Source organism: Poecilia mexicana, unplaced genomic scaffold, assembly GCF_051168715.1.
Source record: "Poecilia mexicana isolate PSO_F unplaced genomic scaffold, ASM5116871v1 scaffold_4, whole genome shotgun sequence".
Lineage (NCBI taxonomy): Eukaryota > Metazoa > Chordata > Actinopteri > Cyprinodontiformes > Poeciliidae > Poecilia > Poecilia mexicana.
The window spans coordinates 294466-312754 of record NW_028263373.1 but is presented as its reverse complement, the minus strand read 5'-3'; the positions used below and the strand labels follow the sequence as shown (position 1 = coordinate 312754).

At 36.7% G+C, this 18289-nt stretch overlaps 1 protein-coding gene across 1 annotated transcript in view; it reads right to left on the bottom strand.

The window, feature by feature from the left end:
* LOC106906235 (contactin-associated protein-like 4) overlaps nt 1-16995 on the bottom strand; it is a 92585-nt gene extending 75590 nt beyond the window's left edge. Inside the window, exons 1-2 of the mRNA XM_088004678.1 lie at nt 16856-16995; nt 8323-8433 (exon numbers count right to left, since the gene is read on the bottom strand). Of these exons, the coding sequence (XP_087860804.1) occupies nt 8323-8433; nt 16856-16940 (196 nt within the window). The 5' untranslated portion in view covers nt 16941-16995. The remainder of the gene's footprint in view (nt 1-8322; nt 8434-16855) is intronic.
* Nucleotides 16996-18289: the final 1294 nt, after the last annotated feature.

Sequence of the window (18289 nt, the reverse complement as noted above, 5' to 3'; positions counted from 1 at the left end):
AGTTTCAGAGAACAACACCCTTGGATACTACCGACAAATCACAAGTATTCTGAACTATTAGTTCAGTCATGTCACGAAAGAGTGATGCATTCTGGTGTAAGAGACACATTAACTCAAGTTAGAGAACAATATTGGATTTTGAGAGGCAGACAGCTTGTAAGAAACATTGTTTCAAAATGTTACATCTGCAAAAAACTAAAGGTTAAGGCAGCACAACAGATTACTGCTCCCTTACCTCGAGACAGAGTAACAGAATCACCTCCCTTTGAAGTTACTGGTGTAGATTTTGCTGGACCCTTATATGTTAAAACTAAGGACGGGTCTGTAAAATCATACATAGCACTGTTTACATGTGCAGTGACAAGAGCAGTACACTTAGAGTTGGTCTCAGATCAGACTACAGAGAATTTCTTATTGGCCTTAAAGAGATTCATTGCAAGACGAGGTCTTTGTAGGGTCATTTACTCTGACAATGCTAGAACATTCAAAAGGGCTGACAAGGATTTAAAGGAGTTATGGCAAAACATCTTAGGATCGACACTCACAGAGTTTTTCACTGACAAGGGAATCACGTGGAAGTTTATCGCTGAGCGAGCAGCTTGGTGGGGGGGATTCTGGGAAAGGCTTGTGAGATCTGTAAAAACATGCTTAAGAAAGGTACTGGGGAAAGCATCTTTGAGCTTTGAGGAGCTCACAACTGTTCTTACTGAAGTTGAGGCAGTGTTGAACTCCAGGCCTCTGTCCTATGTAACTAGTGATGCATTAGAACCCCAGCCACTTACCCAATCTCATTTCTTAGTTGGTAAACGCTTAACTTCCTTGCCACCAAAGATTATTCCATCACCTCACCTAAATCAGGTTCTCACTGCAAATCGCGAACAGCTAGGTAGAAGGTGGAAATACCAACAGAAACTTTTGATAGGCTTTTGCAAACGCTGGCGCAGAGATTATTTGATGGACTTAAAATCAGCCCACAGGGTGAACAGTCCTACTCCAACACTACTTAAAGTAGGAGATGTAGTTCTTTTGGGGGAGGACAATACACCCAGACAGACATGGAAAATGGGTAGAATTGTAGAGGTCTTCCCAGGCAGGGATGGTCTCATACGTTCATGCAATGTTCGTACTTCGACTGGTGGCTTGTTACGCAGGCCTATTCAGTTATTGTACCCTTTAGAAGTATCTTAAATGAAAGGTAAATCCTACACAGATGAACAGTTGTTCATCGGGTGGGAGGATGTTGTGACTTTTTTACACTTATGTTGTTCAGTATATTTGCATGATAAGTGACTGATTACAATTATACTGAACAACATAAGTGTAAAAAAGTCACAACACAGGCTTTTTAAATCAAAGTGTGTCCAAACTGTTTCTTATGGAAGTATCCCTTCAAGCCAGAAAAAAGATAAACGGCACCAATACGGATCAACGGCAATAATTATGAGAGCGTGTTGAGGTCACTGTGGATAGAAAAAAAGAGAAAAATTTTGACAGAAATTCAGAAATGTTGAGATTAATCTAAGACATTTTCTTAAAAGAAAGAAAAGTTAAAAATGTGCTAGAAAAAAAGCAGACAATTTTTTAAATTTGTCTTTTTATTTCTGAGATTAATCTGAAATATTTTCTAGTTTTTTTCTTGCAAATTTTCACATTTTCAGGTTTGTAAATTTCCATGTTTTTTTTTAATTTCATGGTTTTTGGTGAAAATTTACTCTGTTATTTTTCTATCTACACTGACTGTTGTAATAAATAAATTCAAATAGTAAAACTGTTAGCTCTCACAGCATCAATAAAAATCCAATATTGATTGATTTTTGATATTTCATCCTTCCAGTAAATTTCCAGGGATTTGCAGAAATTAAGATCTAACAGAAAATAATACGAAGTCTCAACTACGCCAGTCGAACTAGTTAATTAATCACATGATAAATTAAAATGAGTTCAATAATTTCCATGCTGCTGATTAATATTTTTTTAAAGGCAGTTTTGTTTACAGAGTCCATAATATATTTCATTTGTGTGTTTTTTATTTCCATTTTATCTACTGTTTTGGGTCTTTTATTTTTTTATATTTTGGTTATCTTAATTATCTTCCAGTTAAAGTGTTAAGTGTTCTTTACAAAATTTGAGTTTAATGAATTGATCTTAACAATATTATCGTTTATTGCAATAATTTCTGGGACAGTTTACCATCCAGCAAAGTTTAATAATGGTTTTATTTTTGACATATTTAGTTAGATTCATCTGTGATTCATTAAACTGAGTAAAATAATATTATGAATGTTTGTTTATCATCCTTTGAGATGCATTTATAATAATTTATTTCATTATTTTGACTAAACACGCTGCATAGAGGAGACATCTTACATTATATTTTTTCTGGGATTATCCAAACAGGATATTTTTATTTCCCTGAATTCAGAGAGGAATTTTAAAGCAGTAGTGAAAGAAACCCCGGATGGTTTGTTTTTAGTTTGATTTTGTGAAGACATGAGGTGATATTTACCAGAATAATTAGATTTGTGGTGAGTCTGACTACCTGGGATTAAGAGGATTTCTGTGTAATCTCACCAGAAAATGTGATTAAGAGGGGAATCTGGAGAAGCAGAGGCGGCGCATAAACATCACACCAGGATCAATACCTGATTCTACGGCGCCTTCGTAATTTAGACCAGAGGCCATGTTAATGTTACGCTCACTTTTTAAATCTAAATTAGCGCTTCCAGAAACTGATTGGGGATCACTCCATGTGTCTGAAGATAATTAAACTGGTTTAAAGGTACAACGGCCCAGTTAACGTGTTAAAAACAACCATTAACATTTGCCTATAAATGTTAAATGTTGTCATTAACATTCAGCTACGAGGCAGAATTAAGTCATCTCCACGTTTTCCCTCCAATTCACCAACATTAGGCTGTAATTATGATTAAACTATGTTACGGCAGCATATTATCGGCAGTTTGAGAGTCAAAGAGTAAAATCTCAGGTGAAAAAGTCACAAAAATACATAAAAATGACCTGATTTTCCGTTTTTATTCAGTTGTCAGGTTTTGTCTTAAAGAAGAAAAGCTTTAGACTTCTGCGGATGTGACACGCTGCTGCTTGATGATTTATCGACAGGAACAAGAAAATTTGTTCCTCCCAACTGGAACAAGAAGGACCAGTAATAATCTATTAACCTTTCTGACCCTGTAGGACCAGACTCTAGGAGTAACCAGGACCTTCAGCCAGACCGGCTCAAAATCTGAAGGGATCAAAGTGACCCGACGTGCGGCGCCAACCTCAGGAAACATAATAAAAACATTCCTTAAAGAAATAAACTGATTATTGGGCAAAACCCGACCAAATTTAGAGTCTGTGGCAGCAAACCTGCTAAAGATGACAACCTCTGTTGGTCAGCTGGAAATGATCCAACATTTTTTCTGAAAGATTCATCTTCCCAGAAGTGAGCAGAAATCTGTTCAGGTTCAGACTGTTAAACAAACTGAACTGTGAAACAAACCGGACAAATAACACGAGATGCTTTGGTTTTCAGTTGCAAACTGCAGATAAGCGTTTGTGTCCTCACACACCATTCTGTGTTTCTGCTTTGGGACAGAAATCCAGAAGGCTTTGGGTAAATAATCCTGCTGCACCGGCTCTCTGTGCATCCTACAGTGAGGTGCAACTCAGGAAGAGCAAACCTCAGACAAACAGACACAGTTTGTGAAGTTCGCTGCACATCTGATGAGGCAACAATAAGGCAACGAACTAAAAAACAATTTGACCGAGTCATACACCAGGTCGGTCTGACGGCGTATTACGGTGCAGATCAGTCGGTCCTGCAGGGCCGACATCCTGCATGTTGCAGTTCTCTCCCTGGTTTAACGCACCTGGATCAAATGACGTTACCACCACCAGGGACAGAACTACAACATGCAGGACGCCGGCCCTGCAGGACCGACTGTGGGCAGTCTACTGGTGTACACTTTGAAAAGTAAATTTCCACAAAAAAAAATTATTAGGTTAATCTCAGACATTTCCTGGAAAAAACTTGGAAATTCCTGAGTTCCAGAATTTAAAAAAATTGTCAGAAATGTTTTATTGTCTCTTTAAACTAAAAAATTTTAAGTTTTTTCTAGCAAATGTTTGACTTTTCAAACTCAGAATTTTCTGTTTTTTCCTCTAGAAAATTCCTGAGAATAAACTCAAAAAAAATTTTCTATAATTTTTTTGGGGGGAAATTTCTGAGATCAATCTCAAAATTTCTGACTTGAGTTTTCCGGGTCAGAAATAAAAAAGGTTTTCTTGAAAAAACAGAAATTTCTACAAAATTTCTGAGATTAATCTAAAAATTTCTGATATTTTTTGTGAAAATTCACTCCTTTTTATAATGGCCCTAATACATTGGTGTACTTCACCAGTCATTATGTAACTTTTAGTAATTCAGAATACACTAATTTAAATTATTTTTATTTTATTGCTTTATTCTACATCAATTTGATGCATTTCAAAGAAAACACACGCAGGTGTGTTTGTTTCTCTGTCTGTGGAAACATATTTAACATTTACAGAAAGTTTTGGGTCCAACAAAGTCCCACAAATGTTGAAAAGACTGAAAACTCTCTGCTGGTTGTGTGTGTTTCTTCCTTTCCTCCCTCGTGGCAAAACAATTGGTTAGCATAATGAGAGCAGGTTGGTCTTTACACCCGAGCCCTCTGCTGGAGGGCCGCGGCTGATCTCTGACTCCGGCCTTCATCCGTCTCTTCGGGCCCTCGGCTCGGCTAAAGGAGCAGCTCTCTCAACCGTTCTGGGTCCCGAGACGCATGAATTATTCACCTTCACAGATGCAAGGCAGCTGCTTCACAAACTGTACATGCACAGAGGGACGCGGCGCTGCGAGCTGCAGCAGGAGATTAAAGGCCAAAGTGTGTGAGCTGTCCAACCAGGACACGTCCACATATGGGGACAAAATCACAAATCCAGGACAGTCCATGATCTCCAACATCCTCATTGGCTCCTTTACATCTAGCAGTTTGTCCATGTTTTGTCATCAACAGCTGTTATTCAAAAATCAACTAGATAAGGTTTAAGTTCTCAGCCTCAGATTTATACGGCGGCATATCAGTGACGACGCAGACAGAAAACAAAAAGAGCAGTACATTTCTGGCAAAAACCTCAGAAATTTTCAGATTAATCTCAGAAATTTTCTAGAAAAAAACATGAGCATTTCTGAGCTTTTTGTTGGTTATGCAGAAGGCTCCACTTCTGCTTTTCAAACATGTACAGTTGTGTAATTGCGCATCAGTTTGCAGCCATTTTCGCATGCAAGTGTAAATGTTGAGTTTGGGGGAGTGGCTAGAAGCCTACTTCAATTCAAAGTGCAGAAAGGAGCTCAAAATATCAAAATCTAATTATCTAAGAATGTTTTTGTAGAAAATCTTTAATGAACATGTTTTGTGTGGACCGTAGATGTATCCTAACCTGTTCAAGGAAGCAAAATAGGTCACCTTTAAGCCACTGTCAGCAGCTGAGCTCCATAAATGGTAAAAGTTGCAGAGTGGCCTCCTTAAAGAAGCTGCCACACAAACTCTTCACAAAGCCCGCATCAGCATCCAACAGAGAGTTCAGGCTGGATGTTTTCCCCCTGCTGTTCATGAATCACAACTCAATTTTATTCCCTTCAGAGATGAGATAGCACTACGGCGTTTTGATGTACTAGTCTAATAAACTTTCAATGAATTCCTCCGTGCAACACGAACGTTTAGCAGAGACAGTCTGCCGTAGTTTCAATCGCACGCCGGTTTCTCCGTCCCACGGAGCGAATGCTCGGGCTGCGCGCCTGCAGTTTAGCTTTGTCTTTCATGTTTTGTTCTCAGCATCCTGGGGAAAGGCACACACACACTCCTGGGAAAAAGCACAACTGCAGCCAACAAAACAGAACACATCTGAGGCAAAGAGCACAGATTCAGTCAAGGTGCTCTGGCCTTTCCACACTCTGCTCCGAGCGCTGCACAGGCCTGAAGGCTGCTTCTTTAAAACCGGTCCCAACAACCAGCCGAGCCACAGAAACTGTAACGTGGCACAAATCTCTTTAGGTCTACATATTATCCTCACACAAATGTGGAAAAAACAAAATAAACAAACAGGAAATTCAGCCCTTTGTGACTAAAACCTAAGGAAAATTAGGAATTACTACTTGTTTCATCAGATATTCTTGATAACAAAAGAAACTTAAAAGAGGATTTTTACATGCAGTTAGTATAAAAATGTCAGTTCTTCAATTATTACAGCTAAAAACTGCTGATCACAGTTCAGACCTGAACTTTCACATTCACATAAAAACAGCTACAAATTCAGCCTTCTGTCACCTGAAAAACGTTTCCAGGATTAAATACTGGGAGAAACTCAAGTTTCTAAAGTTTATTGCTGCAGTGTCTTCACAGATCTGAATGCTTTCATTTGTAAAAGAGATTTCTTTTTTTTTTTTTTAGCTTAGAGTAAATAAGTTTAAATTAAAGATCTGCTGTTGTCATGGCAACTTTCCAGACCTCTCAGCTCTTCCAAACATGGAGAAGCAGCATTCAGCTTCTATGCACCATAAATCTGGAACAAACTTCCAAAAAAACCCTGCAAAACAGCCGAAACACTGAGTTCCTTTAGACCAAACTGTTATAGCTGCTTTTGATTTAAAAAACTGGAACATTGATCAATATACTTGATAAGTATTGATGATTAAATTTTTATTCATTGTTTCACGACTATGAGGTAAAGCACTTTGAGCTGATAAACAAATGCTGGTAACTGATCAAAAATGTATTGCATATTTTTTTATGTTAAAAACAAAAAGCTTCCATCATCCACCTTAATTTCTATTCAAAGTTTAAACATGTTCTTAATGGAAACATTTTAAACAAATAAGCATTACATTCTTGTCTATTTAAAAAGATTAAACTCACAGGAAAATACATGTTTTTATTTATTTTTTCAGTGCTGCATATAAATATTCTCTCCCACATTTTGTAACAATCTCAGTCTGATTCATTCTGCTTATTTAATGAAATAAAATGCCTTATGGTTTTACTCTGCAGGTAGCTGAGGCGACCATTCTCACTCAGAAAGAGAGAAATTGTGTTTCCACTCGAGTAAAACAAAAAAGTATTTACATTTTTTTTCAAAAGCACCCTGTGTACTTATTAAAAGGCAGCCACTGAGCGTAAAATGTTTATGTGAGCCGTGAAGTTAACTGCATGCTGCAGCTTTTCATTAAAATGCACCCGAGAGGTCGGGTCACATTAATGCAAATCAATGTATCTGTTTTTTGTTGTTGTTGTTGTTGTTTACAATGGAGATTGAAGTCTGTGAGTTTAAAGCAGTTGGGAGGGAACAGGGCCTAATTAATGACGTCATCCCCTGAGAATATTTTCAGATTGTGTCCATTACTGCGATGTAACGACACAAAGAAAGTTCTGCATATCTGTGAAGGAGAAGAAAAGGTTTTCTGAATTTTGTACGGAAGCATTTAACTGCCATTACTAAGAAAAAAAACGTAAAATAAAGTTTCTGATTGTAATTAGATGTAAAACAAGAATGTTTCTCGTTATAACGATAAAGACTTTTGTTTTAACTGCAGAGGCACCGATCCACTTTCTTCACTTATGATACCGATACCAATATCTGAGGATTAGTATCGAGACCGATCCATCACAAAAAAAGGTGCAGAATTGACTTAAAATGTTTCCTTTTTTAAAATACAGAAATAAACATGTTTAAAAAATTATAAAAATCTGAAAGTGACAAAAACAACAGGTTGATTGATCAAATACATAAAAATAAACTCAAACAAACCAAACAAACCTTCTTTCAAATGATTCAGAAACTGTAGGAATTATAAACATAATGTAAAATAAATAATAAAGCGTGAAGCATAGAGTTAGGCTGGATAGATCTGCCCTTATGGATGAGGAACATTGTCATTGATACCTGATCTAGAATTGTTTTCCATACTGGGATGAATTCAAATTTCTCATTTTTGTACTTTGCATGTATGTTTTTAATTTAGATTCTAATGAAACACATTGACAAGGGAAAAGTAAAAGGGGTGAAGAAACTTTTGGAAGGCACTGAAATTCTGACAATTTAATTTATTAAAGCTACAGCTTGTGATATTTATCTTAATAAAGCGTTTGAATGCAAATATTTTTATTTTGTGTTAGTATGGCTGCCCTCTCCTGTGTTACATCAGTGCTGAAAGTCTGCAGAGACAAATAACTTTCCCCAAACTCGGGTCTGGCAGCGTTTCAGCTGGTTTTTAAGCTGCAGGCCGTTTCTGAAACCGCTCACCTTCTCGTCTGTTGACTTTGGCGAAGCCCGGTCCGTGACTGGTCGACAGCTGGGAGGAGCTCCTGAAGGACGACGGCGGCAGGTTGGACACCAGAGGGTTGTCACACACCTCTGCTGACCAATCACACGCCAGAAAAGACACATGAGACACAAATCAGTATTTAGCATTAAAAACATCATTTCACGAAACTTATATGGTTACAGGAGAAGATTAGGGCCATAGGAATAAGAAAATCTGACTTTAATCTCAGAATTTTTGACTTCAAAATTCTGACTTTTTTCTCAAAATTCTGATTTTTTTCCTCAGAATTTTTTTTTCAGAATTCTGACATAAAACTCTGAATTCCGACTTTTTCATATGAATTCTGATTTTAATCTCACAGTTTTGAATTCAAATATTCAAACTTTTTCCCAGAATTCCGATGTTTTTTCCACAGAATTTAGAATTTTCTTCTCAGATTTCCAACTTTTTCTCTCAGAATTCTGACTGTCGATCTCAGAAAGTCAAAATTTGGAGGAAAAGAATTTCAAGGTTATAATGTGAAATGCTTTTTTAATTTTTTTTGCCAATGATTTCTTGCTGCACAAAGTAAAACACATTTTCAGCAAAAAGCACAAAACGATCGTTGGTCAAAGTTTAGCAAATTACTGAGAAGAAAACAGACACAAGGGCAAAACGGAGGAATTCCCTTACAGTAGAAAGTAATTCTATCTTTACTGTAGATAAACTTACAGTAATTCCAATTAACTAAAATAGGTTTCAACACTATTTACCAAGTTTTAAGGACCCAGTAACAGTTGGCTCTGGAGCTCTACTCAGTAATCGCTAATAGCTAATTGTTTATTTTGTTCAAAAACACGTTAAAGCAACGAAACACAGTGAAAACAAAACTAGAGCCGAGGAACTGAACTGCACTGCTGAAACTCGCGTTGTTGTTCCTCATGGAGCCGCAGCCAAGGAAAGGTGAGACAAGTTTGGCAAATGAGTCACACACACGCATGCATGCACACACACACACGCACACACACACACACACACACACACACACACACACACACACACACACACACACACACACACGAAGAAACTCCAGTGATGGGTGAAATGAAGAAAGGAGTTGATGGTGTCACTGCATTACTTAAAGGCAGCAGCAGTAAATGCCCAGACGAGGCACTGAGCCAGACTCCTTCGCTTTTCTGCTCATATTTTATTCCTTCTTCAATTAACTCCAGGTGTCCTCTTCTGTTCCCCCCCAAAGATGTACAGCGACCTCTGACCTTTCCGTCTGTTTTTTACAAGTTTTGGATCAATAACAGATTAAATATTGGTGATATGACAATCACATTCCTTTTACAATCAGAAACGACTGGCTGCAAAACATATAGTTGCTGCCAGTAGCCATATTTTAAACTAAATCAATAATAAGCTGAACTACAATAAAACATAATACATTTAATCAGACAGTTTTGATTTGGCCTTCATGTTGGCACCAGATATTACATAGAGAACTGAAGACCAACACATTTTGAATTCATCCATCAGGTTCGATAGAAATCAATAAACAGTTTCTGTTTAACCCTTTAAGACCCAAACATAGAAAAACATTAAAAAAAAACAAAACAAAAAGTTCAACCTGGAAGACGGTTTTTACAGGAGTAATTTGTTCTTGTACAGTTTAACTAAATATATTACTTTACATAAAAAAAATTGCACAATAAATTAAAACGAGCTCAATGATTCAGCATCATTTATCGTTTTTCTCTCTTCTCTCTGTTTCTCCCAAAACCAGATATAAAAGTCTAAACTCTGGTTCTTTGGTCTCCACCAGCCAGGCTTTGTTTACAGAGACTTTGATTCATTTTATTTGTTGTTCCTGAGGTTTGGTTTATTTATAGGATATAAAAAATGTCTTCCAGCTTCAGTGTTAAATGTTTTTTGATCCTTGAGAAAGTGTTCTTGCATCATTATGTTGTTATTATATTACTTGAAAAACAACATTATTGCAATAACCAATAATATTATTGATTTTTTTATTCTTCATACTGAAAAAATTAACTTTTTTTTCTAACGAAACAGCAGCACCTCTGCTGGCTGCAGGAACCCGTCTACATCTGTTATGTTGTTTGTATTTTTATTCCCATTCCTGTTGTGTTTTATTTTGGATATTTAAAATATTTTCCAGTTGCAGTGTGACATATTCTGTTCAAAATTAAACTTTCCAGGACTTTGCGTTATTGTGGCTGGCCGGGATGCCATGCAGCAGCAGCAGGCTGAGGGTTTGATCAAAACTTCGCCTCCTCTCCAGGCGCCTGTGTGGATCCTCTGCAGGTTTCCTCCCAGTCCGACACATGCGGGTCGGGTTAATTGGTCTCGCTGAGCTGCCTTTAGGGAGTGAAGGTGTGTGTCCATAGGTTGTTTATTCTGTGTGTTACCTGTGATAAAATGGCAGCCTGCTGTTGACCATTCTTTTTGCAGAAGCTGCTAATTTACGGCTGTAGACACTAATGAGTCTTTCAGCTCCAGAGTGAGTTTGTTTGCCTTTACCAAGATTTGGAAAATCTTTTTAGGAACTTTGGATGAACTTTTCATCTCTGTGGGTAAAAACAGTTATTGATTTAGTTAGATCTGCATCCACAGAAACAGAACCAAACATGGAGAAGCAGAATTCAGCTTCTATGGAGCACAAACCTGGAACAAACTTCTAGAAAACGGCGAAACTGCTGAAACACTGAGTTCCTTAAGAGTTCCTTTTGATTCCTGTAACTGGAACATTGATCAATATATTTGATGATTCACAAAATGTAATGTTTAATGCTTGTTTGTTTTTGAAATGTACTATAAAAATTAAACTTGACTTGATCTATTCAGACTTTTTTTTACAGTAAAAAACACTGTAAACTGTTACTTTGTATTTAATTGAAAAAGGTGAGTGATTATAGCATGAATTTGGTCGATGCTTAGTTTAATTAAACTAAGTCCAGTGAATCTATGGGTGCATAGTGAATTACAAATTTGACTTTAATCAAATAAATTAAGTGGATTTAACTTTCATTGCGTAGTTATACTTAACATTTACTTAATATATTCAATAAATACAAGGTTGCATATTTTTTAAGTAAGGACGACTAATTAGGCTTTACAGTGTGCATTTAAGAAAAAGTACATTTAGAATAAAAACATTTTAGTAAAAGTATTAAACATCAAAATGAAAATGCCGTGGGAAGGAGAAAAGCACCTTATAATCTGAAGGACAACATGCCGATAAATTTAGCTGAAATTCACTAAAAGCATTCAGATATATTTCCTAATAATTGTTTTTCATGCAACTTCTTATAATAAACCGATATGTTTTACATTTCAGAAATGATTTTTCTGATGTTTCTACGTAACAATGACACAATCACAGATTTAACTGGATGATAAATTGTCCCAAAAAATATTGTGATAAATGATATTGTTGTTTTGAGGCCATTTCCCACTAATAACGATAATGGTGTAATAACGTCCAACATTTATGCCTGGTAAATTTACTGGATGATAAATTGCAGCAGAAATTATTGCAATAAACAATAATATTGTCATTTTGAGACGATTTTCTATCAAATATAACAATAATCGCAATAATAATAATGCAAGTACACTGAGGACTATCACGATAAATTTTACTATACAAATTGTCCCAAAAATTACTACAATAAACAATACAATTATTATTGTTTTGAGACAATTTTCACCTAATACAATGACATTGCTATTATAATGCAAACATCTAGGCCCGTTGCAATAAGTTGCCCCAGTAGTTTTTGCGATTAACGATAATATTATTGCTTTGAGAGCATTTTCAGGTAATGTACTGATAATGACGACGAAGTTCTCCCTCTCAAACACTAATAAACTTTAATTTTGCACTGAACAGTTCACACTGGAACTGGAAGAAATTTTAAATATCCAAAACAATAAAATAAATGGAAACCACACACAATCAATAAAATAGATTATGAAGTTTCTGCAAACAAAATTGGCATTAAAAATATGAATAATCAGAATGGAGATGTGCTTTTTTTAATGCATCATGCGTTAAATTGATAACTTGCGACATATTTCTACTGTGTTGCAGTTTCAGAAACTGTTGTTGTGACTTTAGCAGATTCTGGGGCTCACAGCTACTTATCTGATCTAAAGACAGAACCATTTGATAAACGGGTCGGTTTTTAAAGAGGCGAACTTCCACACCGGAGCCGGCCTTGGGCAAACACAAAATACCCTCGGGTCACAGAGGCAGATGGATGGCAGGCGGCTCTCTGTCACTTTTATCGCTAAATTATTTGTCCCTGAATTAATAAATTCAGACTCATGAATGGCACCTCAAGCCGCTGCCACCTTTATGTAACCTTGATTTAATTGGAACCTTTTATGACTCAACTTCCACTGAACACATGACATTAAGTGAACTTGATTTATACCACACAAGTATGCATTGACCTCTGATTTGCTCTCCAAAAGTCGTTCATCCTATGATGGAGAATGAGGGACAGAAAAGGTTCAGCCAAAATGTCTCTCCCATTCAAATTAAATAGAATTTATTCACAGGTTTATGGTCTCTCTATGCAAACCAGCAGTCTATTATAAGTCCTACAGAGACAGAGTCGTTATGAAGCGGGGAGATAGCTCCAAATTGAAATCAACTTCTCTCCCAGCATGTTTTTTATCCACCTATTTTCTGTCAGGCTGGGTGCAGGAGGAAAAAAAAACAACAACTGCTTAAAGTTATCCATGCAGTCGCAAATTCTTAAATAATCAAAAAGCCAGCCCACATTGTTATCCACCTGAGCATTACCCAGGTAACCCTGCTGCATCTGCAGAGCAATAATCAACCTGGAGGCGGAATAATATATTCTTTTAGAGTAAGCAAAATGTACGTCTAGCTGCGCCATGAAAGCAGGTTGGGATGGTAGCAGAAAAACAAAACCAAACAACAGAATAGGGAAGTGTGAGGTGTAAGAATGACGAAAATCATGATCACCTCGTTGCATTTCATGGTGGCAATGATACAAGTCAGTAAGAAAAAAATACAAAGGTCTGTTAGTTAACAAAACTTTTCTTATCAAGTCGGTCCAATCAGCTGGTGGGAACTGACTCTGGGAAAAGTTTGTAACTAAAATTAAAAAAAGCATTTTTATGTTTTAAAGACATAAACAGTAAATAAGTGGATTTAAAATACTCTAACAAGATAACATTGAATAGATGTGTGACTAGGGATGCACCAATAGTTTGGTCAGACATGTAAAAACACCACAACTTTCATTTGTTTTTAGGAGTATTTAATTAGGAGTAAATGATTTAATTAATTGGATTGATCATTTGAGCCATAAACACTTCTGTGGGAAAGGGTCAATATTGCTCAATCTCAGAGACTAAATCTGGTCTAGAACGGCCAACTAAACTTAAAGAATTACCTTTGTTCAGTCTGTATGCTCCAGTTACTGATTCATTGATCAATGAATTAGTTAATGATTATTTCAATAATCAATTAATCACGATTAATCATTCCAGCACCTTTATGGTTAAGGGTAAATGATTGGTCAATTTGAGAGAGTAGATCTGGACTAGAGTGGCCAATTAAACTTGTTGGATGGCCGTTTTTGAGTCTGTGTCCTCCAATTAATGATTAATTGATTACTAACTTAGTCTGTGATTATTTCAATAATCGATTAATCACGACTAATGCGATAAAGCATTTCAGATCCTAAACACTTCTGTGGAAAAGGGAAAATATTTCTCAATTTGAGAGAGTAGACCTGGACTAGAGAAGCTTGCTGGTGTAAACAGGAAGGAGGAGATGATGTCAGGTGTTTTATAGAGGAAATAATTGCCATCTGTTGTAGTTATGTCTGATGGGAGAGCAGCATGAAAAAAAGATTTACTTCACAAGCCTGTAAATGTCAGTGATGCACTTGAGTCTGAAGAAGAGAAGGTCTGGCAGTGAAACGTCTCTAACGACGCAGCGCCGGCTCCTTCATGACCCACGACAGAAGCAGTCTGGATTATTTACCTAACAGGCTTGTTCAGGTTCAGATTTACAAATCCACATGATCGAGCAGCTCAAGGAAGAAAAGCGTCGGTGTGGATGTTACTGAAGGGAATTACACAGACGGAGAGAAACTACACTGAAAAAAATCTGAGGTGACATTTACTCAGGAAAACCTAGGCTAGTTTTACACTTTTTGAAGTGTACATCACAAAGATTTTAATTTTGTTTAGTAATAAGACGTGTTATAACAAACACTCTTAGGTGAATTTTAGAGGAGTAAATTTCTGCCAAAAATCTCAAATTTTTTGAATAATCTCAGACGTCCAGAAAAAAACAAACCCTCACATTTCTAACATCAAAAAGTTGAAATTTTTCTAGAAAAAAATCCTCAAACTTTGAGATTAATCTCAGAAATTTTCTAGAAAACTTGGAAATTTCTGAGTTTCAAAAGTTAGATTTTCAACTTCTGAAACTCAGACATTTTCAAGTTTTTTTGAGAATTTTCTGAGATTAATCTCAAACTTTCTGATTTTTTTTCTCACAATTTTTTTGACTGAGAAAGTAGATGAAGCTTTGACCTGTAGTTGCTTAAAACTGTTTTGTGTGACAAATTAAGACGAGGTTTAATTAGTTGCTGCAGCTGGTGGCACAATGCATTGTGGGATACCTTGCCAGCCAATCCCTACTGACACATACTTCAAAACAACTAAGTTAATTATTAAAATGTTTTTTAAAAGCTCTTAATATAACTACGTTATAATTTATCTGATTAAAGTCAACATTGCAACACATCTTGACCAAAATCAAGTTATCAAGTATTTATCTTGTTCAATTAAACACAGTCTTAAAATTTACAGTGTTTTGGAAATGTAAATTAATGTCTGGTTCACTTGTACTGCACAATTAAATTTTACATGCATTTGTTAAGTTGATAACTTACTGAAATAGTTTAGTTCCTTCTACTTTGAATGACATATTAAACTTTTGTGTGATACAGATTTAGTAATTAATTCAAAGTAACACAATAATTACATTTTAAAGTGAAGGTTCTAACATTATAATTTGTAGTAAAATTTACATAATGGGACCAAAAAGTCATTTTTTTCAGTGTAGAACTGAAGGAAATTTCCACCATTTTTGTAGCTTTATCTATTATTTTATTTCCAAGCTCTTTTATTGCCTCTGAGGATTAATTTTACAGAAGACAGATAAATAAAAGCTGTAACTGACTGCAAACGTAAATACAGCCTGTGAAAACTACCAGTTATTGTTTGATATTGTTTGTTATGGTCTTCATGTTTGAGTTGCAGAGGGAATTATAACTTAGGGAACACAATTTACCCGTTTGATAACACTGCGGATCAATTTCAGCCCATGATATCTCCCCGCTTTAAAAGCTGTTATCTCTCCCAAACAATCAATAAAGCTAAGAAATAACAGAGCCTATTGATGCTTCTCTTCTCCGTCCTCCTCCTGGATCCATCTATCGATTTCCACAATCGATTTCAGACCCATCTCCAGCTGATTGAACACTTCTGAAAGTATTTTGATACAGTAATCATTAGATTTCACTGAGCAATCCCAACTGTGCAAGTCTTGAAACTCTGAGTTCAAAACCTCCCATGTTAAAACAAAACAGAATGTAGAGATTTAACAGAGTTAAGATCCATGGAGAAAATAAAGTGGTTTCCTTAAAAATAATCCCTGTACTCAAAAATCAACTCACAAGGTATTTTTTGAAAGCTTATTTGAGTATAAAACTGGAGCAAAAGCAGCAGAAGAATCCCCCTGTTACCTCTTTCCTCATCTCCTCTGACAGACGCTCTCTTTTCCTTTCTCTCTCTCTCGCTTGCTTTCGAAGAAAACATGAAATGTTTAAAAGGGAAATAAAAACAGCAACCAGTGGGATTTACTGACTCTTAAAAGTTGACATCCAGTCCAGAGACGATGTTTTCCTTCAAAACCGAACCTCTGCACTGGTCAGATCAGAGCTGAGTCAGGGAAGTCCCTGCATGCAAAATGAAACTGCTTTTATTTTTGCTTAAAAACTTTCAGAATCAGGTCACTGACTGAAGAGAGTCTCTGAAGGCTGCAGACTGAAGATCTGTCTCTAATCTGAAGAATTACACAAAATTAGTCATTCTACAATTAAAATTCACGATACATCGGTTTCTGTTATACTGCCAAAATTTGCAAGAGGTGAAAGTTTTATAAAAAGAGGGACATCCAGAAAGTAAGGGAGAGGATTAGAGCCAATAAAAAAATAAAGTAATTAATTCTGACTAAAAATATCACACACACACACACAAACGCACATATATTGTTTTAAGCATCCTTAGTAATTGAATGTTCTCAATGCTCCATTGCATCAAGTCATTTATATCGTCCAGTTGAACTTAAATCCTACTTTGGTAACACATAATTTACCTTCCAACTGCCTAAAATTGACCCAAAAAGTTGCGTGAACAACGAGCAGCACCAGAAGCGCACGAGCCGCTCACCTTCCCCATCCGTCCCGCGTGAGCCTAGCAGCGCTGAGGCGACAACCGCGATAATCCCAGCGAGTATTTGACTCCTAGGAGACATGTTGAAGCGCCAGGATGCTGAAGAGCGTAACTCCGCTTGTCAGAAGGCAGCCGATCCGTCCACCGCTGCTCCTCTCCGGCTCCGCTCCGGTGCGCCGCGCTGCAGCAGAGCCTGCAGCAGGGTGTAGAGGCTGGCCAGCAGCCGGGGAGAGGGACGGATGCTCTTACACCGACTACCTTTTGTCAGTTAGAGCATGCAGGGAGAGGAAGGGGGGTTTATGAGGCTTTGGCAGGTCCGAGCCAAAAGAACAACCTCTGCTTCCGAGATGCTGGCGGATTTTAGACTTCCAGTCAGAGAAAGTCCTTAGTTCAGCACAGAGAGAGCAGGAGGCTGAGCTACCTTTAACTCTTTAGGTAGCTCCCAACTGTGTGTGTGTGTGTGTGTGTGTGTGTGTGTGGGTGTGTGTGTGTGGGTGTGTGTGTGTGTGTGTGTGTGTGCGCGTGTTACAAAGGTGGGCAGAGTACCCAGAAATTGTACTCAAGTCAGAGTAGAACCACTTCAACATATTTTTATTCAGGGAAAAGTAAAAAGTAGCCATCCAAGAAATAACTCAAGAGTAAAACAGTGTTTGGTAAAATGGCAAGTAACTGATCAAATTATCAATCATATAGTTATAGTTACATTTACTCAATTACAATTACTTTAATAACGTTTTTGAAAAAAATCTATTTTTTGGACTTTTTACTTTTACTTGAGTAATTTTATCACAAAGTATTGCTACTCCTGAGCAAAACTTCTGGATTTTCTACTCACTTAATGAAAAACAAACATGTTTTAACCAAAAATTCCCCAGACACAAGAAACGCTGAGCTTTTTGTTAATGTTTCCAAATCAATTTCCAAATCATTTTGAAACATTTTCTTTTGCTTGATTTTGTTATAAAAATTATTGTCATTCTGGTCCTGAAAATAGCAACATTTCAATTTAACTTTATATTTTGGTCCGTCTGATTAATCCCATGAAATAAGACAAAACTAATAGTGTGATCAGTTGCTCAGTACTTAGTAAACTTTTTACCAAATACTTTTTTACTTTTACTTGAGTAATTTTTTGAACAATTACTTTTTACTTTTACTTGTATAAAAATACGTTGAAGTAGTTCCACTCTTACGAAAAAGCACAAAAACTCACCTCCATATCATAGAGCCCACTTCCGTTCTCTCCACTCCTTTACCCAACGACTTTTCTCTTTGTAACGATTTCTCCTCTTAAGAAAACTCCACAAACTGTCGCCATCGCTTCCGAGTCGTCAGCCATGTTTGTTTACTCTAAATTCACGTATGGTATCGCGGGGTTTTACCGGATTTTCTGGCTGGAATCTAATAAATCTTGGTGAGTGAAACTGTTGT